The 26,347-nt window shown below is 31.1% G+C and overlaps 3 protein-coding genes across 13 annotated transcripts in view; all 3 read right to left on the bottom strand.

Annotated features, from left to right (window-relative positions):
• Positions 1-3,312: 3,312 nt before the first annotated feature.
• LOC145961034 (helix-loop-helix protein 1) lies at positions 3,313-6,220 on the bottom strand. 3 transcript variants are annotated; one of them, XM_083080848.1, is made up of 4 exons: positions 5,822-6,220; positions 3,908-3,978; positions 3,654-3,857; positions 3,313-3,566 (listed from the first exon to the last, which is right to left on the bottom strand). In XM_083080848.1, exons 2-4 carry the CDS (start codon positions 3,967-3,969, stop codon positions 3,413-3,415), a joined length of 420 nt encoding a protein of 139 aa, XP_082936974.1. In that variant the 5' UTR covers positions 3,970-3,978; positions 5,822-6,220; the 3' UTR covers positions 3,313-3,412. The 3 variants fall into 3 exon arrangements, with proteins under 3 accessions (XP_082936974.1, XP_082936973.1, XP_082936972.1); XM_083080847.1 differs by having other exon boundaries at positions 3,654-3,838; XM_083080846.1 differs by having other exon boundaries at positions 3,654-3,926.
• Positions 6,221-9,216: 2,996 nt separating this feature from the next.
• On the bottom strand, positions 9,217-14,504 carry LOC145961031 (secretin receptor). Of its 4 annotated transcripts, XM_083080838.1 has the most exons (11): positions 14,484-14,504; positions 13,603-13,667; positions 12,412-12,488; positions 11,630-11,982; positions 11,010-11,104; positions 10,737-10,902; positions 10,291-10,447; positions 10,073-10,203; positions 9,906-9,997; positions 9,593-9,731; positions 9,217-9,506 (listed from the first exon to the last, which is right to left on the bottom strand). In XM_083080838.1, exons 3-11 carry the CDS (start codon positions 12,479-12,481, stop codon positions 9,333-9,335), a joined length of 1,377 nt encoding a protein of 458 aa, XP_082936964.1. In that variant the 5' UTR covers positions 12,482-12,488; positions 13,603-13,667; positions 14,484-14,504; the 3' UTR covers positions 9,217-9,332. The 4 variants fall into 4 exon arrangements, with proteins under 4 accessions (XP_082936964.1, XP_082936963.1, XP_082936966.1 ...); XM_083080837.1 differs by lacking the exon at positions 14,484-14,504 and having other exon boundaries at positions 13,603-13,779; XM_083080840.1 differs by lacking the exon at positions 14,484-14,504 and having other exon boundaries at positions 9,593-9,728; positions 13,603-13,779.
• Positions 14,505-14,540: 36 nt separating this feature from the next.
• Positions 14,541-26,347, bottom strand: part of Fdl (fused lobes) — a 38,917-nt gene continuing 27,110 nt past the window's right edge. For 2 of the 6 annotated variants that reach the window (XM_083080831.1, XM_083080832.1), the window contains exons 3-9: positions 23,654-23,797; positions 23,052-23,153; positions 20,070-20,332; positions 19,389-20,000; positions 18,508-19,237; positions 18,308-18,441; positions 14,541-14,623 (exon numbers count right to left, since the gene is read on the bottom strand). In XM_083080831.1, the coding sequence (XP_082936957.1) occupies positions 14,541-14,623; positions 18,308-18,441; positions 18,508-19,237; positions 19,389-20,000; positions 20,070-20,332; positions 23,052-23,153; positions 23,654-23,787 (2,058 nt within the window). In that variant the 5' untranslated portion in view covers positions 23,788-23,797. Of the gene's footprint in view, positions 14,624-15,176; positions 18,442-18,507; positions 19,238-19,388; positions 20,001-20,069; positions 20,333-23,051; positions 23,154-23,653; positions 23,798-26,347 lie in introns of those variants that run through there. The other 4 variants (XM_083080833.1, XM_083080835.1, XM_083080834.1 and 1 more) reach the window with 4 other exon arrangements.

Below are 26,347 nucleotides of genomic sequence, written 5' to 3'. Positions count from 1 at the left end.
TGCAAAGTTAGACAAAATTATTAATCTAATTTTAACAAAAAAATTTCTCTTTTGACAAAATTGCACATTATACAATATTTGATTAATAATTACTTTAATCTCCAGTCTAGTGACTTTTCACTTATGATCAATGTGTAGCGTGTTATACTTGACTAATAAGACGGCCACAAATAGTCAATGTGTCAGATAGTGTTATGACAGTCACTTTTTCTCTACATTTTCTTCCTCGATTTCCTATAATATGTAAGTTAATGATCTACCTTTGTTGAGCAATTAAGGAGCACATAAAAGTTCATAAGCAATTATCTCGAAGAACGCAAGTGTATTAAACGAGCTAATGTGAGCAAACGAGTCACGGACTTTAAAGCGATCTATTATATATCTACTAATCAACTATATCTACTAATTAAGCCCGCGAAATAATAAATAATTTGTTGTACAAACGCCTCCACAAGACTCGCTTTTATTGCTTTAATGCGTCACAAAATACCGTCGAACTCGATGACGGTACATATAATAATTAATGGAAGAAGATTGTGTAATTGGTCGTTATTAAATATTCTGATATTGCACGAAAAATATCAGGATACAGATATATAAATTAATTAATTATAGATTTATTATATGATGGAAAAGATAAAAAATACATTGGGATAGATCGAAATGTGCTACTGTAATTTTTAATAATAACAATTCTTATTATAAGTCCAAAGGGTCCAAAGGGAATTTCTTACATTGTACGCTATTTCTGGAAAAGTAATATTTTAAAAGCGAGACTTATATGTAAAGAAATTGAGGATTGTGATAAGCTAATATATTAACGAGACATAGAAGAAAATTGTATATCTTCCTTTATTTTTTGTTAAATACGTTTGTAATTTGTATACTACGATACACATCGGATCGCGACTTATATAATCATTCATACATGCTAATTATACGTTGCAGGTACTAAACATGTCGTTGTATAACATCAGATAATACTACAAAATTATTAATAAAAGATAACAAGTAAAATTATTATCAAGATATATGTATATGAAGCATTCATATACATAAAATTAATAGTTATATAAAAAAGGCATCATCTATATAAATAATAAGTAAAGAAATTAATGAAGTTTGTCTAATAATTTTTGCTCGATCGATATTTTTAATCGCTTGTCCATAAAATATATAAAGTAATTTTTTCATATAATGGTCAATTTATATTGCCATTATCACTTATCCACTTTTATACTATCTTTTAATTTCCTTATATGTTTGATGATAGATGGATTCGCATGATAATGTTGTCTCTTTATTACATGATGTGAAATGTTGATTTTTGCCAAACCGAAATAATTTAATCTGCTTAATTGGTTATGGTTTTGTTCCTATCATTTCGCAAAAAAAATTCCATTAATAATTATACCATTAATTTCACTAGTATTCATTTCTTTATTTCTGTGTTCATTATATTCTCATTATATTCTCATTTGTCCAATATCAAATAATTCTTGCTTTATTAGATGTTATAAAATGATTACAAAATTTTATATATATATATATATATATATATATATAAAACTTATATGTAAAAATAATCCTATTTATCGTTTACAAAAAAATAGATAAACATTGCAAAGAACTAATCTGTAGAAAAAGAGAGAGAGATTGAGAGAGAGATTAGAAATATACTCTTAAAAAATATATGTAAGTTAATTAGTTGAAAATATTAAAGGTTTTTCGAAAACATCGAAGTTTATACAGTTTATGTAGTTGTATCATTTTCCGTGATGTTGATTAATTTTTTATGCTTATTTCGTGAACAGCTATCACCATTGAATATTTTGACAAGTTGAAAGAGAGCTAATAGCAATGTAAGAATTTTATTCGTTTAATATAAGTAAGTTTAATATAGTGCTTTAGAGTTTTTAGTTTTAATTTAATATACTGCGACAAAAACAAAGAAAATTATAATATATTCGAATTTATAACATGTTGAATGATTGCCATTGCAAAGAGATGCGTATTTTAATAATTCATAATTGATCAACGGTGCAGCAGTTATAATTTTATTGTTTTTAATTTTGTGATTTTATTCATTAAATATAAATTTTATATCAATATATTTGGCTGTTTTTGAAGCATAAAAAAGATTATAACTTATTTTTATTATCTCTTAAATTTTAAACCATGAATAATTCTGTAAATTTAAATGGCATGTGTTTAGGGTAGTATATAATTATACTTTTAAACTTCATCAAAGACAATTATTTTTAATTTTCGTTGAAGTTTATTAAAAAATATGTGTTCATATATTATTTAATAAAAAAAAGTAAAAAGAAATAAATAGCATATGCTTTGTAATAGTCTAGAAAAAATTTTAAATTTATTAAGAAGATATGAAATAAAATTTAATTAATAAAAAGTAATTCTAATTTGGACATTTAATTTTTTACAGAAACGAGTTCCTTTTATTCCAATGCATCTGTCTTTTTGCAGACGAGCAATTTCATTCATAATTAATTAATCAATCAATCTTAGGAAGATCGATCTCTCCGAGCGATCTAGTCGAATCAGTACAATCGCATTTGCAGAGAACCAGGAAACGAGAGATGCAAGGCGACGATCCGTGAAGTTGGTCTCCTCTCATCGACAATTCCATTCTTTTTCACTTAAGCACGAGCTGTATAATCGACAGCGATCGGATACGCGGCCAGAGTCGAGGGTTGTAGAAGTATTTGGAAGAACACGGAGGGGTAGAAGTCCCATGGGGAGCTGTTCCATTGTTGCAAGGTGGCTCGCTAATTCTCAGGAATCGAAGAGATTCGACAATATCGACGATAAAAACAGTGCGATCCTGCAGTTTATGCGACTCGTGTAATTTAGCAACGATATTTTGAACGATCGCCAAATATATTAAACGATGTTAAATCTCTTTATTAGACAATTAAACATGTGCTAATCAATCGGAATTTTTTTAAAATCCAACGGAAAGTGGTTTTGCATAGACAAAAGTTCGCACAAATACAACTTGGTAAGAGCAAGAGCGCACTTGTTTATCGCATCATACGTTGAGATTCTTCTATAGTATTATATTATAATATTGTTAATTCATATTTAATTCTCTAAGTCTCTAACCTTTATTTTTCCATTATTTTTTATTGTTCTCTTATTGTTCTTGTCACAAAATGAAAATTATGTATTTCCGTAGTTCTTTTATTCTTTTTCAGTGCTTTATGTTTTTAAGCGTGTTAAAATTTTTCTACCTTTATAATATGATTAAGCAAATATTCTTTTTTTAATTTTAGAAAAATGATAGTTCGGTTCATTCACAATTGGGATAAATTAATAGAGAAATCATTGTAACTTTCTAATATTCTTCATCTCCTTTTTAATGTTCTTCATCTCTGACATAGCCATAAGTTCAAGCTTGAAGGACATGATTCAGATAAGCAATATAACAAATCGCCAGTCGAAGAATTTCGATTTTTGAAAGCTTCTTATCCGGTGGCAATGTCGGCAGCAATTTTCGCAATTCTGCGAAGGCCAAGTTGAAAGCTTCCACTCTGACTCTTTCCCTGACGGAATAAACGTTGCTTTAAGCAGCTAGCATTTCACATATTTGCATTTGTACAAAATTTCAATTCTGCGCGTTGTAGCCTTACCGTGTGGCATGTGCGGTTCGATACTTCTGTGTGGCTCTTCTTCGTCTGCGTCTCTCCTCCCTCGACAAAGTGCCCGAACCAGGAGCGCTTACCCCGTTGACGGCGATGCCGTGGCCGCCGTTCGCCATAGATACCGTTCTATCCTCGCTTGCAAAATCGCAATTGAAGCTCTTCATGTGCCTCGACTGTGATACGAGAATGTTCCTTTCAAAGAGATTTAGTCTGATCTGTGTCACGATAGATTATCTTCTCACCTTCGCCGCTGTAGATCTCCTTCACAAAATACAGCTATTTGAGATGTAATTTCGCTTTCCATAGCACGTGGCTGTAATTATAGTCGTAATAACCATTGATGGGATACGAAATAACATAGGTAAAATCGATTTTGTTAACGTTGTAAGCATCAGCAATGTATTTTGTCACACAACTCGCGACCTTTATTTTAAAAAGACTTATCTGATTAGTTTTTAATTTATATCAATTGCTTGACGATCGATCATTAGCGTATTACTTTCTATTAAAAAAAGGCTGATTTCAAATTTGCCACATAATTTATCATTAAAATTGCGATCATGAATTGTGTATAATACCAAGTATATGTTTAATCTAAATTATTTGATAGTTATACAGATATTTACAGATTTATATGTGTGTTACATTTTAATTCTTAATGCAATTTTCAAACAAAAAGCATTAAAATACATCATGTATATAATTATCAATAACTAATAATAATTATATAATTAATGATATAAATAATATATTGAATATAATTATTATCGCTAATCGATAATTTTATAGTTTCTCAGTATATAGAAAATTTATATCATTATAACAGAGCATATAAATAAATAATAGTCAAACTTATTTCATCAGTAAGACTCTTGGGAATTGCAAAAACTGCGGAAAATGCAGCGCAAAAGGGTTTAGTCTAAGAATATTGGGGTTCGGTCGGCGATAATTGGATAGCCAAATATTTGTCAAGCATACAATCGTAACTTATGTAACAGAATTATGGCTTCATGAAAAAAAATAAAACCAAAAATAAATAAAATTTTAGAAAGCAAAATATATTATATTAAAAATGTTCTATATTTTCTGTATGAGAAAAAAAGCATAAATTTTAGAAAATGTCGAATTTTATCGTGTCATCGAAACTGTCTCGATTTAATGCCGATTTATGAGAAAGATGTTGCATTATTAAGAGAAACGCGGTTCACGCTCTGCATAAATGGCGCGTTCTTTCATCAAGTATTGACGAAAAACAACCCTCGGTTCTGTTCGATCTGATTCTCATGGTAAACCGGCAATTTGTATGAGCGTTTGCTTCTCTCTCTCTCTTTCTCTTCGATTTTTTTTAAATATTTCAGATTTCTTTAAGATTTCAGGCGACAAGTCTTCCTGACGCTTCTTATAATATTTATCATGGTACTACTGTCCAATCAAATCGATACGATTCTCTACGGCTTTTTTTATTTTTACGACTTTACATCATACATTTTTATATAAACAATTTTGTAGAAAAAGCACTTTGTAATTTTTAGAAAACTTTATATATTACTTTATACATTAATAATGTATAAAACTTACATACAATTTTATGCATAATATTTAACATAATATCAAAAGATTTATAATCTCATGATAGATAAATGAAAATTTAATTAAGAAAAGATTACATAATAGTAAACATTTATTTCCAACTAACATTTAATCAGAGATCAAGATAAAGATTTATAGCAATTTAATTCTACAAAGTTTTTAAAATACTGAATTGTGTAGAGAACCTAATTTTGTAGAGAAAGCACCTTTTATATTTTTAGAAAATTTTATACATTACATATAAAATGTATGCAAAACTTTACATATAATATTTATATATAATATGAAAATGTTTATAATCTTATAGTACATAAGCAAAAATTTAATTAAACGAAAAGATTATATAATAGTAAAAATTTATTTCTAAGTTAATCAGAACAATAAGATTAAGATTTATAGCAGTTTAATTCTAGGAATTTTTTAAAATGCTGAATAATACAATAGATTTAATTTTTAATATTTCTTTATAACGTAATAAAATAAAAACTATGTATTATTAAATCATTATCAATTATTCTATATTGTTATGTAATAGTTGATATGTTCTTTAATTTATTTTTACTCACCACAAGCTTCTGGGATAAGACTTTCTGGGATAGACTTTCGAAATCGTCAGTTTCATCCGATTTGAGGCAACATCATTTTTCTCTCACTCATCTCATATTAAATAATCGCGCACATGAAATCTTATTTAATCACTTTCTATTCATTTCAGCACGAATCCGCAGATTTTTCAAAACATCCCACTCCGTTACAAAATGGCTCGTTTATCTATCGAATCTGAATCGCGATTAAATCGATCATTAAACTTATCCGCGGCAATAAGATTGCCTCTGGCAATATCTCGATCTCCCGGCTTCGACGAGATCGTCGGAAGAGACAACGGCAGCATCCCTGTCGGAAAAAGGGAAGGGCGAAGTTTGGTTATACTCGAGCTTGCGGGTAGGGGTTGTTTCATCCCTCGTAACCACGCCCTTGGTCCCAGTGTTGCAGGCTCCTTCGCCCTCCCGTTTTCCCAGCATCCCTGATGAGCACCCCGAACGTTCTCCAATAGACAACCGAGAGATATCCCGACAATCCCGCCCCGACACCTGATGCCACGTCGCCATTCCGCCACATTTCGCAATTTACGTGACAGTATTTTACAGCTTTCCAGATACACCGTTTTATCGATCATTCATTGTTCCATCAGTAAAATGCAGGTTTTTTTTGGAAATTATTATGTCGTTTCCTTTTTTTTGGATACAATAATATTTTGATGCTGAATACATATGAAAGCAAAATACTTTACTGTTATTTTATTGTATTAGTTTAACTCGCCTATTTTCTATCATTAAAATCTTTCGTAAAAAATATTAAATTTTAGATATTTATTGTAGATATTTTATTAATTGTAGAAATTTTATCTCAATTACAGATAATTCGTATTGTTAATATCTTTAATTGAAGGATAATTTATTCAATTTATATAATTAAAAGCTGTTAACACAATTTTCTTTTGCTACATCAGTGATAAAAGAGATAAATCGAGATATTCAGATAGACATGGAAAAACAGGTACGTTTACAAGAAATACAAAGTTTAATTAAAAAAATACGATATTATTACCATATAAAGATACGATATTATTACCGATATTAACATGAGAATACAACAATGTGCAGTTTAAATTTCTTGCGATTAGAATCATAAATAGAACATTTAGTACATGAGAATATATTGTTATATGTAATCTCACACTTTTCATGAAAAAAATTTTATTCTTTTTTCCTTTATAAGAGTGTGACATTTATGTGATACCTAAAAAACGCTGTGAAAGCAAAGAGGAAAAATAATAAACCATGAAAAGAGATAGATTCATCAGTAAAATATAGATTTTTTTCGGAGTATCAGGTGGTAGACGAGTCGCATCTGTGCGTTCGACTATAATAATAATAATATAGCATGTTCCATTGCAGAATATTTCTATATAAAATAAAAACCGTTTCACTTGTACTTCATAATACATATATATTTACATGTGTGTACAATTAATATCTTTATATTATACGCGTTTATAATGTTTAAAATATTTCGATTTATTGGAATTTGGATTTACTGGAAAAAGATAAAAAAAGGGAAAAAATCAAATCTATATGTATATGCTATGGTATATTAATTTTAAGTCTATCTATTTTTATAGAACGTATATTCTTATGTATTTGACGTATTGTCTTGCATACATAATGATTTAAAAATTCGATGTCAATATGATCGAAGAAAAAGCCACCCTCGTTTTAAAAGGCACAACTGCGAAAGTTGCAATTATGCAAATTAGTCAATCGAATTTTAATCTACTTTCAAGCCGAACATCAGTGATGTCATGCAATCAACACCTATCTCAGAAATTGCACTCGTTGGGGATTGACGCGTGCAACCAGAGTGCCACAATAAGGAGTCGCGTGCATGTGCACGTGTGGAAATAACCGATTCGTGACACAATCAAAAAACGCAGCATACACCCTATGACGTACGTATTCGACATATCCGATTAATATGTTTTGTGGCCTAAGTGTCATGAGATAGTTCACACCTTGTTACTACGATGACAGTTTCTTTCATACGAATCCTTTGGTTTTTTCCCTTTCTTTCGGGTTCCCAAATATATACTTTTATCGTATGCAATACTTATAAATCTTACAATTATTGTGCGTGTGATATCAAATATTATTAATATAAAATTTAATATCAAATATAAAATTTTCTAACATATTTGCCTAGCGTCTACATCTACATATATTAATTAATTTCTTTTAAATACCACTAGACCCGCCTAGAACACAATTGTATGTTAAATGCTAAATATATAATAATAAATAATAAATAAGAATACTGCAAAACATTTTATTTTTAGTCTTTCATGTCCTGTTTGATCTATAGCATATTATTATTGCGAATATATAGATAACTTTGTTATTCAATTAACATTAAATATATTTTGCACATAAATTGAATTTATACAAACTTGAGAAATTAAAATGTAGACTTATGTGAAGATATAATTTCCGACTTTTTTATAACACTTCAATTATCATAACATTTTTAGTATATCACATTGTTTTATTGTGATGATTGTTATTAAAAATTCGTCAAATTAATTAATTATCAATTATCTTTATGGTAATAATAAGAGATAACACCTCAACACAATAATATAAAATTCTATTTTAATTCATTAAATAGTCCAACTTAACAAAAACATAATTCATGTTTCATATAATAAAAAATGTAAAAGATAACGAAGAGCAAAAAATTTATACCTATGCTAAATGAAAAAAAAATGGAGTAAACGAAGCTATAGAACGGCGGCAGCACAAACAACAGCGGCAATTGAACCTTATAATCGATACTGAATGGTGTGGAACTTACCAAGAGAACATAACGTATTATAGCTTTACCTTCATAAGATTAAACTTTCGAAGTTATAATTCTCTATTTCCGTATGCTAATAAAAAAATTATTTAAACTCACTAGATAACATTTTCTCTCTTTAATTAAAAATTATGGAAATTATAAAAAATTATAATTAAAATTAAAATTATTTATAGAAGAAATAAACTTAAACTTCTTACAAAAAAATTTATAAGCTTGACAAATTAATTCTCACTATTAACGATCCTTAAATAGAGTGAGTATTTATAAAAGTGAATCTTCATTTTTAAAGTATTTATATCTGCTGACGTGAATATAAATAAAGGAGTGAATATTTATCAAAGAAAATGTTCATTTTTTTCAAGAAAAAATAAAATTATGTGAATCAAATTACTCACTCGAAAAAGCTCATCGACATTAAAGAAAGCAAGAATAAAATTTAAGATTTTTGAGAGGATTGTGATACATATCGATTTAATGTCTTTTAAAAACGAATTTTCAGTCTTTATATCTATATAGTTTTTTTTATTAATATCTGTATATATTTATAAATATTTTTTATAAATAGATTACATAAATTTTACATAAAATTTCATTCAACACCGAGACAGTTGATCAAATCTACTTAACATGTTTCATCGATAACTTTTATTATGACTATAATCACTAAATTAGTGTTATCATTGTCGATCGATGCTGCTTTCGATTTCTCGATAATTCTCGGTGCCCAGATATGAAAGAATCGACTTCCTTTTTTGATCGTCGAGCTCTCCATGCTCGTCGCATTTCCGCTCTGACTTCGCCATTTAACAGACAATACAATAAAGCCACGAGAGCACCCTAGGAAAATTAATAGTATAAGTGTGTGCATACATATATAAATTATGTAAAAAAATAAATCCTTTCATATAACAATAAACAGATACCTGAAAGGATGCAAATAGCTGATCGCAAAAGAGCCAGATCAGTTCGACTCGGTAATCTTTATGATAAGATAATCCCAAAAAGAAAGAATAGTGTATTCCGAAGAGTGGTACCAGAATCATAGTTGATTTTGCCCATCTTCTGTATTAAAAATAAACGAAATATATCTAGTATCGAAAAATTACATATATTTTTACATATATTTTTTCAATTAAATGTTTCAAATATTAAAAAATTATTATTTAAATAAGAATAAGAATTTAAATAGCAATATTGAGTGTTACAAAAAAGTAAATCGAAATTAATATAACTAACTTGTATTTCATTTTTTTCCGTTGTAGATGCACTGATGTCTTCAGCTTCACAAGCAAGACACGCACGATGTTGAGGAACAACAGAAAATTGAACTAAACGAGGGAAATGGCATAGATAATTTTAAATATTTATATAATTCGATATTGTGTAAAATACAATTAACATACCAAAATTGATATGATAATTGGTATTCTTATGATAAGGAATAATAAAGGATTTTTATGCGTGGTCCAGCAGAGAGTGTCTTCCATAGTTGCGCGTATTATAATCCACGGCACTACTACCAAAATGGGAAGACCTATTTAACAAAATTAAATTTGAATATAAGATATGATATAATAGAATTCTAAAGATTTCGTAATCTTGAATAAAATCTCTAGCTCACCCCAGCCTAACAGAATATATAAAGCTATTGTATTAGTGTCAGCACATAATGCCTTGAAAACTAGATTATGTAGATACAATCCTTCCATTAAGATCCATGAGTAATTTGCTACGATAAAATATTGCCACAGACTCGTAATAGCCTTACAGATCCCCATCTAGCATTATTGATTAGTAAAAGTTAGAATTATCAACAGAGTTTGAAAAATCAAGAGACAAGCCAAATAATTATTTCGATAAAAATTCGCGATTGATATGATATATATAACTATCTTAGTTTATTCATTTTAGTTTATTCAATTGAAGATTACTAAACGTAAACGTGCAAAATGTTAATATAAAAATGAATTAAGTAATCGAAAAAAATAATTAATCATATTATTATCGAAATATTAATAATCAATTATATTATTATTAGGATAATAATAATTAATCCGTATTCTTTACACTGTGTTCGTTGATAAAAGCATTGTTTCCGTCGACAAAGACGACGTTCCAAGCCATTCCAATTCCATCAATAAAAATCCAATCCTTCAGAAGTGCCATAAAAGCTCTCATGATAAAAGATACAAACAGATGCATGTGTAATCTATTTCTGGGATTCCTGAGTTTCCTACATAATGATGTAAATGTATTAATAATGAATGGATAACGCGATCTCCCAGTAAAATTGAAAAGAAAATGATAGTGTATTTATCTAGGTGAAAAAACCGCACTTACCTAAGTAAGGAAAAGATCACCATAGCTACGATTAAAGTAATAAACGAAGTACTGTATCCAATTTGCGATACTATCCTGATAATCGGCAACCATTTCTGTCAGAATATATAATAATGATAATAATATATAATGTGCGTTGCACAATCCAATAAATTTTATTTTAAATCTATTACATTTTATTTTACGATTAAAAAAAGAGAATAGTAATATCATATTTGATATTACTACTTATATTCTCTTTTTTTAATCGTAAAATTATATATACTTGTATTAGCATAATAATACAATGTATTTCCATTCAGCCGTCACAATTAATCATACTTGTACATGTGAATAATACATTCTTTTATATGTAAAATATAAAAATATTGTAAAATATCTACATCTTCGTAAATTTATTCATTATTATTATTAAATAGATATATATTTTGCTGATCATTAAAACTACAATATACAATATGTATATATTTTTAATGTGGTCAGTAGTATAATTCGGGTTTTTGACACTTATGTATATATGTAAAATTCGTATATGTTAATTCCGAATGATTTATTAAATCATAGAATTAACGAATCAATAGGTCAATAAAAACATAAGAGAGAAGATAAAAAGAACTTACATTCAGAAGTGAATACTCCGCCGTTTCGTGATCCCATCCCGAATAATTCAGCTTCTCAGCACCATTGATCATGTAACGCGTTCTATTCAGCACGCAAAGACTATAATTGCTCCAGAATACGCCGTCCGAGTTCTGGTACCACTCACCGTTCGCCAGACAGACCTTGCTGGCAACCGCCAATGCTCTCAGGTTCTCATTCGCCAGATCGGTGTATCCCATAATCGAGGCAGGTGGACAGGGCAAGGTTGCTGTACTCGGTGCGTTGGTCCACGACCAGCAGAGCAGATTATCGAAGGTTGCCGGGCATTGACGAACATCCGTTCCATTGCCCTCGTTGACAGTAATATTCGTATCTGGAAAATTATGATTCTTTTTTCAACAATTTGTATTGATACTTGCTAAATGAACTGATTCCGGCAGCTTCGATAGAATTTCCGCCAAATATTGACGTATCTATTTTGTGAATATTCTTGAATTGATTAATAATTTTAATTTTATTTTATTAATTCGAGGAAAACACCACATTACGATCAAGTGGACTGTATCGAGTATATGTAATCGATTGTATATAATCAGTTATTTATCATTTCTAAATCTTCTCTTTTATATATATCTGTGAAACATATTTTGTGAAGAAATTTTTCAAACTTTAATGGCATTGAGAAGATTTAGCTAGTAAATATATATGAGACAGCATTTGTTTCAACAAATACGTATCTTAATTTCATTAAGCACATTGTTCATTAAGCAGTTGTTTGCACAGAACACAAAGTTAGATTTACCTTCCTTAAGAAGCTGCTCGCATTTGGATTTCTGCTCAATTAAGAAACGCTTCACTTCAGCATCGCCCATTTTAATGCTAAAGAAGCAACATAAATAAATTTGCATTATTTAAATGTTATTTCTGACTTTTCAATTTTAATATAATTCTTTTTCACCATTTATTTTATTCATGAAAACAAAGAATTACAGTAATCTATACGTCGCATTTGCAAAAAATGTGACACATCATATTAGCGCTACGTTATTATTTAAATTAAAGCATTATTATTTAAATTATTATTTAAATTAAATCACGCACATATATTAGTATTTGTATGAACGTCACGCTACAATCAATTAAAGTAAGAATAAGTAAAATATATTATAAAAAATTATGAAAAAAATGTCAAATATACCAGATCTTTCTCATCTTATCATTATTTTCAATTTTGCATTTTCTTAATAACGTGATAAATTTTATTTGCTCATTAGAAGGATTTTCGATGCTGTTTGTATAAATTAGCAATTATAAACACTAATTATAAAAACAACAAATAGAATAAGTCATTTAGAAAGAGTTCTGTTAAAAATAATTCTAATAGATAGAGTTTTGAATAATCCTAATATTTTAACTTTTCGATAATTTTTCTAAATCTTAAAAGGGATTTATCTCTTATCTTAATAATGAATCTTGGATCAATTTTAGACAATGACGTTTGTATCATGATAACGAAACTTCTCCGTATTATATCATTGGACTTGAGATAGAATGTAAAATGAACCGGCTACTTCCTTGAAAAAAAAAATACTTCATCAACCAAACAATAGTGATAAGTTTCTATCGTTTCGATTTCATCGAGAAAAACAAGGTACATAATTATAAAAATATAAATCCATTATATAAAATTAAATAATAATCGTAAATAATAAATAGTAAAATTATTTTTTCTGTATTCTTATTATCAATAAATTATAACTCTTTGCCATAACACACTTTATCTTTCCAAATAAAAAATAAATAAAACCATTCTTCAGTTTCTTCGCGCTATCTCTGAGAATAAATCATTAATCTCTTTGTATAATAATTAAGAACAAGTCAATAATTTCTTTGTAATATAATTCATCACCATGATTTATATAACATATATTTCCTTTTATCTCGCCTGCAATTTTTATTACGTCAAAATACTTTTTTCATCAAAACTACTTACAATGACAGCTACGCTTTCTACAGGATGCCCACCTACGTGTTCACGCGATCACGGATCTTCTGAAACTTTGGTAAAAGAAAAGACGTCATAAAAATCGGGCGACTGCGCGTTGTACCATCACACCATGCATGTATATTTTCCGCCCCTTCCGACCTTCCTCTTGACACATGTGGAAGCGAACTTAAGTAAGTATACATATAGGGCGAGTTAATCGCGCGTCTGTCGAGCAAAGTATGTCTACACATGAATAAAAAATTTGCAATATTTAATTGCAAGTGCATTATAAAATGTATAAGTCTAACATTTAACTCTCTTTTGCTTTTAAAATATTTGCATTAAATTATATTTTAAATAACATTTAAGTAATGTATAAGTAAATGTTTAATTTAATTTAGTAAATAAAAATGTTACATGAATTAAGCAAGTATAAATTTAATATAATTTCTAAATAAATACAATTTTCTATACAGCTAATAAACCATTGACATGAAACTAGTGATAAAGAATTAGCAATAATTACAGTTTTTTTATTTTTTATCTATGATTTATGACATCAACACTTATTCAAGTTAATTCAAAAGAAAGAATATTATATATTTAATGACATCTTAAAAATCGAATTTATTGCATTATCTTTTTTGACTAATATATAGATTTCATTATGTTAATTATGTAGAAACTTTCTAATATGCTTTGTTTTTACAATGCAATAAATATTTACGGAATTTCAATTTTTAATGTATTTTTCATCATTTTATCCTATTTTCATCATTCTTTTTACAACGCATATCTTTATTCGATTTTTTCGTTTATGAATAATATAATATCTATCATGTTATAAGTATAATGTATTTGTGAGAATATACAAACAAATCACTTACTTGGTAAATATAATCCATCAATAACTAATTTCTGAAAGACTTCTTCGATCATAATCGTCAATATTGGTTCAAAGGCCAAGGCTGATGGTTTGAATTTCTAATCGTATTGTTTGATTTTGTCCTCACTTCCGCACCATAAACTATGTAAAATAGAAGTCATATTACACGAGATGTTCAAAGAGAATTTTCAAAGATATACTATTCTATCAATATTAATTATTTCCAACTAATAAAAAAGCAAATTTATTAATAAATATTTTCAATTAATTTATAAAATTATTTAAAAAATATACTAAAAAAGAAAATATTATATATATTTATATATGTATATCACAATTCTTGTTGAAAAAAATGAAAAATAGAAGAGATTACACATATAAGAAAATCGATGACAATGTAAAATACTGCGTTGACGATACATCTGCGTATCAGACAATACGTCTAAGATTGATGATGTGTCAAATGCATTCAGAGATTTTTCTCTGACGTACTTTCTCATAAAATTTTTTATTACATATAGTTTTGAAAAATTTATAATTATACTTTAAAAAGGTCTTTTTCTTTTTTAATAAGATTTCTTTCATTTTCATATTGTTCGTCGTGACAAACTTCTCATTTAATGTATATTATAGCATATGTTTAATAAGGAAATAGGACAATATTCACGGGGAATAAAGCGAATAACATGTGACGTATTCAAAATTCATTTTATGTTAAATCCGTGTGAACACACGTCATAACAGAGTATATCTTTCTGGGATCAGTTCGGAGAACATGCACACACATTCACACACACGCGCGCGCGCGCGCGCACACACACACACACAAAATTGTGTCTTATTTACATACATTCATCGTTGCGGACCGAAAAGTCGCATAACATAAGTATACGTACCGTTAATATCACCGTTCTAATCGCCATAAATTTCTTATTTCTTGTTTGTTAAGATCGTGAAACATTTTTGTTATGCATAACGTTTTTTTTATTTATCGAACTCAGTTTCAATCATTGCGATTAAAACGAACACGACATAAGAAATAACCAGAGGAGTAATTCGTGCGCATATAACTGTAATTTTGAAGTCTTTTAATGTCTACGTTATTCATCTTACACTATGACATCAAAAAAAATCACGAATCACAAATCACATCAAAAAATTACAAATAAAATAATATAATAAAATAATGATATAATATATATATATAATACATTAAATATAACGTAGTAAATGCCACAAAATCATTCAACAAATTAGATGCTATTTTATTAAGCGAAAAGCTTTTATCGTAAATTTTACTAATTATTTATTATATATTTTATCGCGTATATTTTAGCATCATAATCGAGGATGATTAACATAGGCATTTAACACCTTTAACATAATTGAAATTGCATATATTATATCTGAAAACGCACAAGAGAATTAGCTCCTCTTACAGCCATCGATATCAATAAGTACAGATATCCCATCGTCTTTTTTTCTAAACTTGTATTATATTATTACTTCATATCCCCATCGTTTTGCCTTTGTTTACTTACTTATCTAAATTCTATCTATCGATTTACCTAATTATCTAACTAATTCGTCTTTATCTACATATATATCTAAATATTATATGTTGCTCCCTACGTCGTTACGAAATATTTACAAATTTTCGCGGATTACTCGTGTTTTAATTCATAGGCCGTGTTATACTACAGGAAAGGAGACGAATTCCATGTGTGGTTGTTTCTCTGCCATCATTATTCGCATCATTCAAATCCCATTGAAATTATTATAATCGGGCGAGCTTTTTTGCGTGAGTTCTATTAATCGAATTTTCATTATGATTATACGAACATTGTATTATAAACGCGGGTTTCGATTAAAAATTGCAATACAGTAACGAAATCTTAATGATTTAAAAATGCAGATCATGTAAAACAAGAACATGAAATATATAATATAAGCAATATAATTCCTTTAAACTTTGAAATCTCTCGAATTATCGAGTTAGGGGATAAAGTAATATTTGAAGAGGCTGCAATTAAATTAATTATATTTTTAATTTACGACAATAATTCTGTGTTTTATAGAAGAATAAAATATAAAAAAAATATATTAAATGCTGTAAAGTTAAAGAATGTTACAAATTACACAAATTTGACATAGCTAATCTAGAATCTTACATAAATTACCTTTTTCCTAGATTGAAGATATCCTCAAAAACGTATCCTTCGTCCTCCACGCGTGCATAAAAATCATTCGACAATTATATTATACTCTGCCCTGAGCATTTTTGCGTTGAGAGATAAGTAGAAAGTTCGATTAGCCGACAGGTCGACGAATCTCATTGATATCAAATGTTCTCATTATCACGATTTTTAATACAGATCAACCATAAACAAGTACATATACACATACACACATACACGTACACATATTCTCTTTTTCTCTCTTTCTTTCTATCAACATCCAAATCGTGTCAGCATGACGATGATGCTTTCTATTTATACTTTCAATAATATAATTTCGATTTAGAAAGCTATAAATTACACAATATAAAATTTCTCTCTGCCACTTCTCGCAGCTATCGTGTAATCGTGATAGTCCTTTGTCATTGGTATCCTAAGTAGGTTTCGAGGAATAACGCATTAATAAACTTTATGCGTGTTGATAACGCACTTGAGGCAATGATGCGTTGTCTTATTCTATCCGACATCATTCACCGTTTCAAGGTCTTCACGCTCTTCTCGCTCTAATTGATTAACGAAATGTGCTTTGTCATTTCTCGATATTAGAACACATCGCACAATTATCTCAATTTGTCTCAATTACGCATTATCGTGTAGTATAAGATAATTAAATGCTTAATACTCTCTCTTCATAACAGAGTATCATTCAGAATTCTAGTTTCGTCAAGTTGACAAATAAAGAGCAGTATGGAGAAACAATGATTATATTGTGTTGATTTTTAAAAAGTTCAAGAGCATGAAAAATTTTCATATTTTAATATGGAATAAAATAGAATTAAGAATAATAACGCATAATTTCATAATACATTCGTATTAAAATTTCGTTACAATTTAAAAATAATATATATATATTTCTTGGATATGGAATTTATTATCAAAATAAGTGTTTAAACACAGAAAAAACTAAAAGATCTGCGATATTTTTACATTCAACGCAATTGAATTACAATTTGAATTTGGACATCATAATAATTAATAATTGCGAAAGCATTACACTAAAATAATTTTTACATTCTTGACTGCGATTCTTGTTAAGTAGACGCTTATAAAACTAAGCTCGCCGAAGCACTTTTCAAAAGAAGTTCAATTGTCCTACGTTATAAATCATGTATTCAAGATAATACATGTTGATTTAAATTCACAACTTACCTGTCGTCGCTTGTATAATCTTATAGCTCTGGCATATCTATGTATTTACGCACACATAGAGTGCGTAAATGATGGTTTTTGAATCAATTATCATTCACTATATTGATACTGTTCATCGAAATTGTCTCGCAAATTTCTTTGACGTTTGTCGCATCTCGCGAATGATGAATATCATCATTCGATAAATTGGATGATTTATCGAGCAGGAACGATTGTCAAGTTTGTCGACAGATTCGTTATCGAGAAATTCCGTGAATCACGAATACGCGATGTAATTGCGTGTCGGACGAAATCGATTTCGACAAGGCTTGCGGTAGACATCGTCTTTTCTTACGGTGTCCCAGTTTCATACGATTATCAGTACTGCAGGTACAGCACTCGCGGGACGACTGATTGATAGTTCGCGAATTTCTAACGATCAGAGGTCAGAGACATTTACCAGGGTTCTGGGAACACCAATACGGCCACATGGACTCCGTCTTGATGCCTCTGCTATTCAAAACTTCGATGTGCATGGCCAATCTAGTGTAAACGTTTTCATCCGTGGAATAACTATTCGTTGGTAAGTCACTCCTGAAAAAGATTCTCTTCGTAAAAATATTCCTTAAAAATGATATTCTTCTATATAATATTATTTACCATAGTCGTTCAGCAAACGCTGACGCCCTGGGCCATAGTCGAGGTCCCAAGGATGATTGTCCAGTTTGCTCGTTCCAGATCGCCGCTTCGCCGCCGAGCACCAGAGGCAGCTGCTGTGGTGGATAATCCTTCCACGGACGATGATTGTAGACGGTTTGCCAGGTACGATATTCGCCGCACGCGGCTTCGCCGCTCTCTCGCCACCTGCCAAAGCCGCAGTCCAGGTACCATGCGTCTACGTGCGACAGGATTACACGGAAGCCGTCCTCCAGTAAGTCCGGCGTTTCCGGCCAGTTGCTGCCACCCCAGGATTGGATGACGTGGATCTTCGGATCGAAGTACATCATGATGTACGGTCTTTTGGTCAACGGCGAGCTCCATATAATCACTGCTTTCGGCACCTTATCGTGATTCGCCCGGATCAATCGCTGCAGCATCTTCGTCTCGAATTCCGCCCACAGCGCGTGATGATCTGTCATGTTCTGCGCCTGCATAGCCAGAGTGATGTTGCCGTACTGTGCCCAACATTCGAGGTTTACCTCATCGCCACCGAGATGCACCACATCGCGCACCTCGGTGAGGTCCAACAGTTCCCGGTACAGACCCTCGAGTATCCGATACGTGTGTTCGTTTATAGGATTCAACTGGCCGCAATTCGGCTCGCCACAATATGACGACCACGGCTGTTGATCCACGCATAATGCCAACTCACCGAAACCATGTTCCGCACCTAGTATCATACACAAAAATGATCTATTTTAGTAAATAAAAATTAATACTAAAAAAAATGTGACAATTCTAACATAATTTTAAAATCATAGACCTATATAATATCTCCTTTTATTTTATATTTAAAATTAAGATTTTACACTTGAACTTACCCCATTGCCACCCAGCGCCAGCATGAGCCGGAGAATCGATCTCGACGACGATTCTGACACCACGTATCCTCGCGTAATCGGCCAGATCCTTCACGTCATCGGGTGTGTAAATCTGATCGCCGCTGTAAGCGCCCCATCTCGCCATCTCCGGAAATTGCGCCGAATCGAAGGGAAAACTCTGAGAGTCAGTAAGATGCCAGTGGAAGGTATTGAGCTTCGTAGCTGCCATACCGTCGATCACTCTCTTCAGCTCCTCGACGGAGAAAAATTGCCTGCCGGTGTCGACTAGGAGGCCGCGATAAGGGAATATGGGTTTGTCCTCGATAGAGGCTCGTGCAAGAACACGAAGAGCACCCTGCTTGCCAGCGGCCTCGTCCCACCAGATCAATTGACTGAGAGTCTCGAGACCGTGTCGCAGCCCGAAATAACTTTTTCCCGTGATTCTGGCCTCTAGGATCTTCCCTTTCGATGCAACTTCCAGCTTGTATGATTCGTCGGTGTCCAGGGATAGAGTGGTGCCCCGTGCGTTATCAGCGCTCAGATATATGATGAATGTATCGATACCAGATCGACTTTTGGCGTTCAACACTTTGATCAGACTTCTGATGTTCCCTGCCATTAAATAAATATCTTTAAGATGTTCCAGGATACGCTTCTCTCCTTGGGTTTATCAACACTCACCAATGAAGACATCCTTCGCTTGCTCCAACAGATCCTTCGTTTCTTGGTCGTTCGTATCGACAGTGACGAATTCGATTTGCTGAAGATGCAGGATGACACTGTCATCGCCGAGGACGACATTCCCAGTCGGTCTGGGCCACAATAGACGAGCGTTCCCTCCGCAATGCGCGGTGCAGGTCGCCAAGGACGTCCTCGAGGATCTTACTGCTCGCCTCTCGCATCGATTTGCTACACATGCCCAGGACCACGGACTTTGAAACGTCCTACGAGTGTAAAAGTTGAGTTTGTAAGTTGGTCCATTTTACTCGCGTAATATTTTACGTGATATAATGTATGTACAGGATGCTTGGTAATTTATGTGACACGAAAAATATTGAAAATTTAATATCTCTTACATAAAAGAAATCTATTAATTTCTCTCTAAAAAGAAATAACTTGTTTTTGTTAAATTATTTCTTCTCCAAATTTTATTGATCTATCTGTACTTTGTACATGTCATGGATTATCAAGTACTGTATATAGTTATGTCTTTTTTTTAAAATTATCTAAAGTTTATGCGACATTTGTTTCGTAATCGATGTAGAAAGAGTTAAAAATAGATATGTTCAAGGATAGATAAGTTCAAGGAAATATATACAGTAAACAATGTTAATTTCAAGCTCCATTTTGCAAAGTTAAGACGGTTAGGAAATTTAATTTGTCACAATAGATAATCATATCTATTTTTATAAACGCCAGATTATTTATATATTTATTATATAATAATTATTGCAATCAATTATATTTCATATTTAATAATTGCCTCAACAATAGCGATAACAGACAATATATAAATGCATAAAATAAAAAACAAGGAAAAACTAAATTACAAAATTAAGATTAAAGCTTAATATTATAAACAAATAGTTAAGATAAAAAATCACAAGTTAAATTTATATTTTAAACTATTTCATCAATATGCATAGTATGTACATATATACATGGTGTCCCGAAACTAACGCTTGATATTTTAAAGGCAGATTCTCTGGCCAATTTAAAAACGATTTTTCCTCAGCGAAAATGTCGCGGCACTAATAGTTTTCGAGTTATAAACGATTGAAAATAAAGGGTTTTTCGCAAACTAAGACTTATGGGAATAAAATATTAATAAAGTCACATTCTTTAGTTAATTTTAGGTAGAGTTTACTTTAATAGAATTTTAATTTAAGGCTTAGTTAGAAAGATACATGATGACAAAAATTGGGAATATGCAAAAAATAATGATCTCCCTCGACATTTTCGCTGAGGAAAAATCGTTTTTAAATTGGCCAGAGAATCTGCCTTTAAAATATCAAGCGTTAGTTTCGGGACACCCTGTACACATAATATATACTTATTTATTTTTATTTTAATAAAAAGAAATATATCTTTATATATATCAAAATAATTACCAAAATATTCCATAATCAATTGGAATCAGCACTATTTTATTATTAGATTGTGAGTCGTTTAATAATATGTTAATCAAACAATTTTGTAGATCGAAAGTGGAAAGAAAACGAATCTTTACAATCCTCTCATTTTGACAAAAAATATAAAATCCATCTTCGCAACTCATTTTCTATTCTTTGCCAAACTGATAATATCGTAACTCTGAGAAATGAAAAGCTGCTCATTACAATGGTAAGATGAATAAGAGTACAAAAAATACCGCTGGGATTGTTCGAATTAAACGTTCAGGAAAAGCAAGAGAAGAAGAGAGAAACGATGTTTGCTGATCGAAGCGCAGGAAAATAGTTGGCTAATCATGAACGGAAAAAAGTCTACCCGAAGTTTAAAAAAATGAACAAATGCATCGTTAGAAAACGAATGTTTCGATGAAATTCCAAAGGAAATTGCGAATAAAGCGACGATGATTTTGATTGATTAATAAAATCTTAAATTATAATTATACAGAATTGTACAATTGTACTTTATACTAGAAATTGATGCAATTGTCCATGAATAAAATGCAAAAAAAATTTCCTCTAATTTTTTCGAAGAATCTTTTCAATTCTTCGCGATTTCATAAACTTGTAGCCAAACTTGCACTGTATCTCAAAAAGCAAAAGCGAGTCGTTTTCAAAATTAAGGCTGGGAAAATCGGGTTCACGAAGCGGGTCGGGACAGATGCAACACGGTGCGCGAGCAGTATAATCTGCGAAATACGGAAAACAATGGTGCGCAACAATAGTGTACGTTTAGTATGATGGACGTGTTCGGGCAAGTGGATTAAACGAATGAATGTCAAAATGAGGTGCGACGTTGCAAGGGGAAACGAGAAGTGCAAGACTAGAGAATATACGAGAGTTCCCACGCGAAAATTCAGGACATTTGGGAATTTGTTCACGAAGCAATCGACGTGTTATAGGTCGCGCCCGAATAACGTTTTAATTGGGAGAATGATGTCTGATTGGTATCGAGTTAGCACGTGACTGGTTTCGAAAAAAGGAAAAAATATAACGAGATATTTATAACCCAAATATAATACATAAGCTTAACTTTTCAAAAATATATCCAATATATTTCAAATACATTTTGATATTTATATAGAAAAGATTTAATAAAGATATATAAAACAAATAGAGAGAGATATAATATTATTATGAATTTTATCTTGCAAAATTTGTAAAATTTGATCCTTTTTTTATCGTAAAACATAAATGTTATTTTTCTATAAAACTTCCAATTTTAAACGCACTTCTTTTTTTAAAAATTAAAAATGTTTATTTTTATTTTCAATAACAATTTAAAATTAAATGTACATATGATATCATTCAATGTGTAACTTGATGAAAATAAAGTTCAACGTATTTTTACATATCTTTTTTTTTTCAAACCAGACATATCCAAACAGACCAATCGAGGTAAAAGCGGAGATGAATTCGAGCTTAAGGCATCAGAAATACGCGGTACAGCTCGTCTAGCTTAAAATTCCATCCCCAATCAGAAACTGTCCGTTACCTAGGCTCTTCCAGATACTCGTAAAGCCGTTCCTCGGGTCCGATGGTGGTTTCATTACCCACCAGGTAATTAACCAAGCCGCGTTGCAAGTCCTCTAGTCTTCTTCGATGCGCGTTGTGATGCGAGAGAGAGTACGAAATAAATTCAAAATAAAAAAACATGCAATGTGTAAGAAAATAATCAAAAGGCACTGGGGGTTAAAACATATCGCGGAAAATAAATCTGGCCACGCGTTAGTGAAAATTATAGGAACACAAAAATTAAAAAGAAGAAAGGCACCTTTCGCACATGGATGTTTCATTTACTTATAAATCGAAAATATTTCCAATTTTTCTGTAAATTTTCGTAATTTCTTTTCTTCATAAAAAATAATATACTAAAATAATATAAAAATAATATAAAATCATACAGCGAAGCATGAGATAGCGGTGCCCAAAAGAAGTCGCTCACTTTTCTAAATATAGGCAAATAAATCAAGTCTGTTCTAGATATAATTACTCATCCTCAAGAGTGAAACATCAATTACTATTTTTTTATCTGTCAAATCATATGTTTGAGGGAAAATAAATAGAATAAACTGCAATCTGCCGGAAATTACTCACCGACGAGTTGCAAACGGCTGCAGCGATGCAAGCGGCGGAGCATGAGCATACATGGCGATCAGCAGGACTCCGGTCATCAGGACGAGGAAGAGGAGAACCCTCCTCATCCATCCGCTGGGCATGCTACCCACCATTCTGGCGAGTCTGTAAATAAACGAAAGGGAAAAAATTATGTGTACGGTTGCCGGAACTCACGGCTCGAACGAGCGGATTAATTAGATTGAGGCAATCATTTCATCGCAACGTTAGCGATATCTCTCATGTTTAAATCGTTTATCATTTCCTCGTCCATAAATTGATGAATAAAATTATTCGATGAGAAAAGCGCAAATTTCTTTCGCGTTTATTCTCATTTTTTATTAGCATTTAGCGTAACCGATTATTTCAAACATTTTCTATATAATTTCTATATAATTTCAATCGCGCTCTAACGCGTGAAAAAAGATGAATATATTTAAATTACAGATATTTAAATGTATATTATATAGTCATATTTTCTCTATTTTCTACTCTATTTTCATTTTAATTCAGCGATAAATGTAGTCGTTTTTAATGATGGTTAGTTAATACATATTGTGAATTGAAGATTCTTATTTCCGGTCAGATCATGGTATTTAATTTTATTTTTATCTTTGTATTTCAATTTTAACACGAAGACAAGATGATTCACATTTACTAGCAAATGCGCAACAAGAATATAGATGCGCATTCCTATTACGAAATCTTGAGATGGTGACACATGAGAGATAAGACGTGATTTACGTGGAAAGCGTGTCTGCATAAAGACACGGTGCGGTATATCTCGAGATTAGAGACCAGACGCCCGAAAGGAAATGCTCCCCGCGTATTTCCGGCGATTCTTCTAGCGCGGGAAAACGCGTTGTTCTTTTTCATCGGGCCGAACAACGAGAAAGACAGCGGCGAAAGTGTTTCGGACGTAAATGCACGCGCGTAAAAGCGCTTGCTTTCCCACTTTATGATCTCACGAGGATTTATGGACCTTTGCCAGGCATCGCCTTTCTGATATTATATTACATTTCCGTCGGAAACCCAAGCAGATTTTCATCCCTCGCGATACGATCCGTCGAGACATATCCGATGTTACAGTTCAGTTTCTCGATATAAATACGTTGAGGAAATTTCGTATAAATGCAATATTCGCGATATTTGCGGAAATCGAATTATTTCGTAAATTCATGTTTAATAAGAATTTTAATGCTAAAAAAAAATTTCATGTTAAAATTATATAAAATTAAATATTTTAAATATCTCAATAATTAAATAATAGTTTAAATATAATAGATTTATAATACATTATATCTTATAGAATTATATAATAGATTAAATATATAATAAATATAATGCAATAGAAGAAAAAATATGGAATTGTTAATTGCAAATTACATATTTTTTCTTCAAAACAACTATGTGTTTTCTTTACACCAGTTGATTCCTCTCATTATTTTGTACGTAAAAGTATTAAGGTAAGATAATCGAAAAATGAATATTTTACAAGATATTTTACGGTTTATGTAAAATTAAGAAATTATTTCAAGCCTCATAACTCAAAAAGTACTTAACGAAAAGGTACTTAATTGTAGTGTTTTGGAAAGCTCTCGAGATAAGCTACAAGAATGTGCAATGACAAATAGTAGGTTCCATTTAAGAAATTGAAGGTGACCTTCATGTGACCTTCAAATAACTCTTCAAGGTCAAACCAATGATACCATCTTATGGCCCCCTCGAAACCAAACAACTTTTGTCTGAAACATTTTTCTCTTCCGGGCTTGGTTTTCGAGTTATTCTCCATTAAAGGTTAAAATGGTCCACCCTGTATATATATATATATATATATATATATATATATATATATATATAACATATAATACATATAACATATATAAATATTAATTTAATAAATAAATATATATAAAATTTAATAAATGAATAATCTCTCTCTCTCCCTTTTTGATAATAGATAATCGATCATTCATTGTATTATGTTCTATTATATCATTTTTCTCTTTATTGAAAAAATGTGATCTCATTTTTTGTCGAAAAAACACGTTCAATTAACGACTGCTACATTTCTAAGATGACCGAGTGTTTATTTCGACTTCGCTCTCGTCGCATCGTAAAGAGAAGCAGCATCGAGTGTTGCTACTTATCACGGTAAGTGATGGTGTCTACGGACCACCTGTCGAATTGCACAGAAATACACTTTGGACGAGCCAAGCTCTAAGCTTAGCTGGTTCAGCTCTCGAAATATGAAACGCGAACTAGACGGTACCGCGGTTCTGATTACTACATAGAGAACACTTGGCACCTCCGGTGCTTAGACCCGGGGATAGGCACTTTAGGTTTCGATGCCGTCGTCCGAAATGAGTCACAATGTTCTACATGCTAATTTATTCCATCGTAATCATAAGTCTACCGTCTGACATGACAGTTATAAGAGAAGCAACACTGGTTTTAACAATTTTCGTGAACTGTTATTTTTCATTCCACGTACGTATTTGATGTGTTTTGCATTTGGGCAACTCTAATGACATTCATGCACGAAACCAAGACGGCTAAGCGAAATAGAACGGTACAAAACTCGAAAAAATCGATCGCAAGTAACGGCAAACTGATCGATATCCAACAACTATACTGAATCAAAAAGCATGACTCAGTAAATTGTATCAAAAAAGA

Source organism: Camponotus vicinus, unplaced genomic scaffold, assembly GCF_025532165.1.
Source record: "Camponotus vicinus isolate PSW18456_S1 unplaced genomic scaffold, iyCamVici1.0 SCAF_10, whole genome shotgun sequence".
NCBI classification, from domain to species: domain Eukaryota; kingdom Metazoa; phylum Arthropoda; class Insecta; order Hymenoptera; family Formicidae; genus Camponotus; species Camponotus vicinus.
The sequence above is the reverse complement of the archived record's forward strand: the minus strand, read 5'-3'. Positions and strand labels throughout refer to the sequence as shown.

Excerpts from the sequence above, each read along its gene's own strand:
- LOC145961034 (XM_083080848.1), bottom strand. The coding sequence starts at position 3,969 with ATGGAAAGCGAAATTACATCTCAAATAGCTGTATTTTGTGAAGGAGAT. Across the intron at positions 3,858-3,907 it reads GGAGATCTACAGCGGCGAAG|GAACATTCTCGTATCACAGT; the intron begins GTGAGAAGATAA and ends TCTCTTTGAAAG. Across the intron at positions 3,567-3,653 it reads CGAACCGCACATGCCACACG|GGAAAGAGTCAGAGTGGAAG; the intron begins GTAAGGCTACAA and ends TTATTCCGTCAG.
- LOC145961031 (XM_083080838.1), bottom strand. The coding sequence starts at position 12,481 with ATGGGCGATGCTGAAGTGAAGCGTTTCTTAATTGAGCAGAAATCCAAA. Across the intron at positions 11,105-11,629 it reads CGGAGTATTCACTTCTGAAT|AAATGGTTGCCGATTATCAG; the intron begins GTAAGTTCTTTT and ends ATATTCTGACAG. Across the intron at positions 10,903-11,009 it reads GTGATCTTTTCCTTACTTAG|GAAACTCAGGAATCCCAGAA; the intron begins GTAAGTGCGGTT and ends ATCATTATGTAG.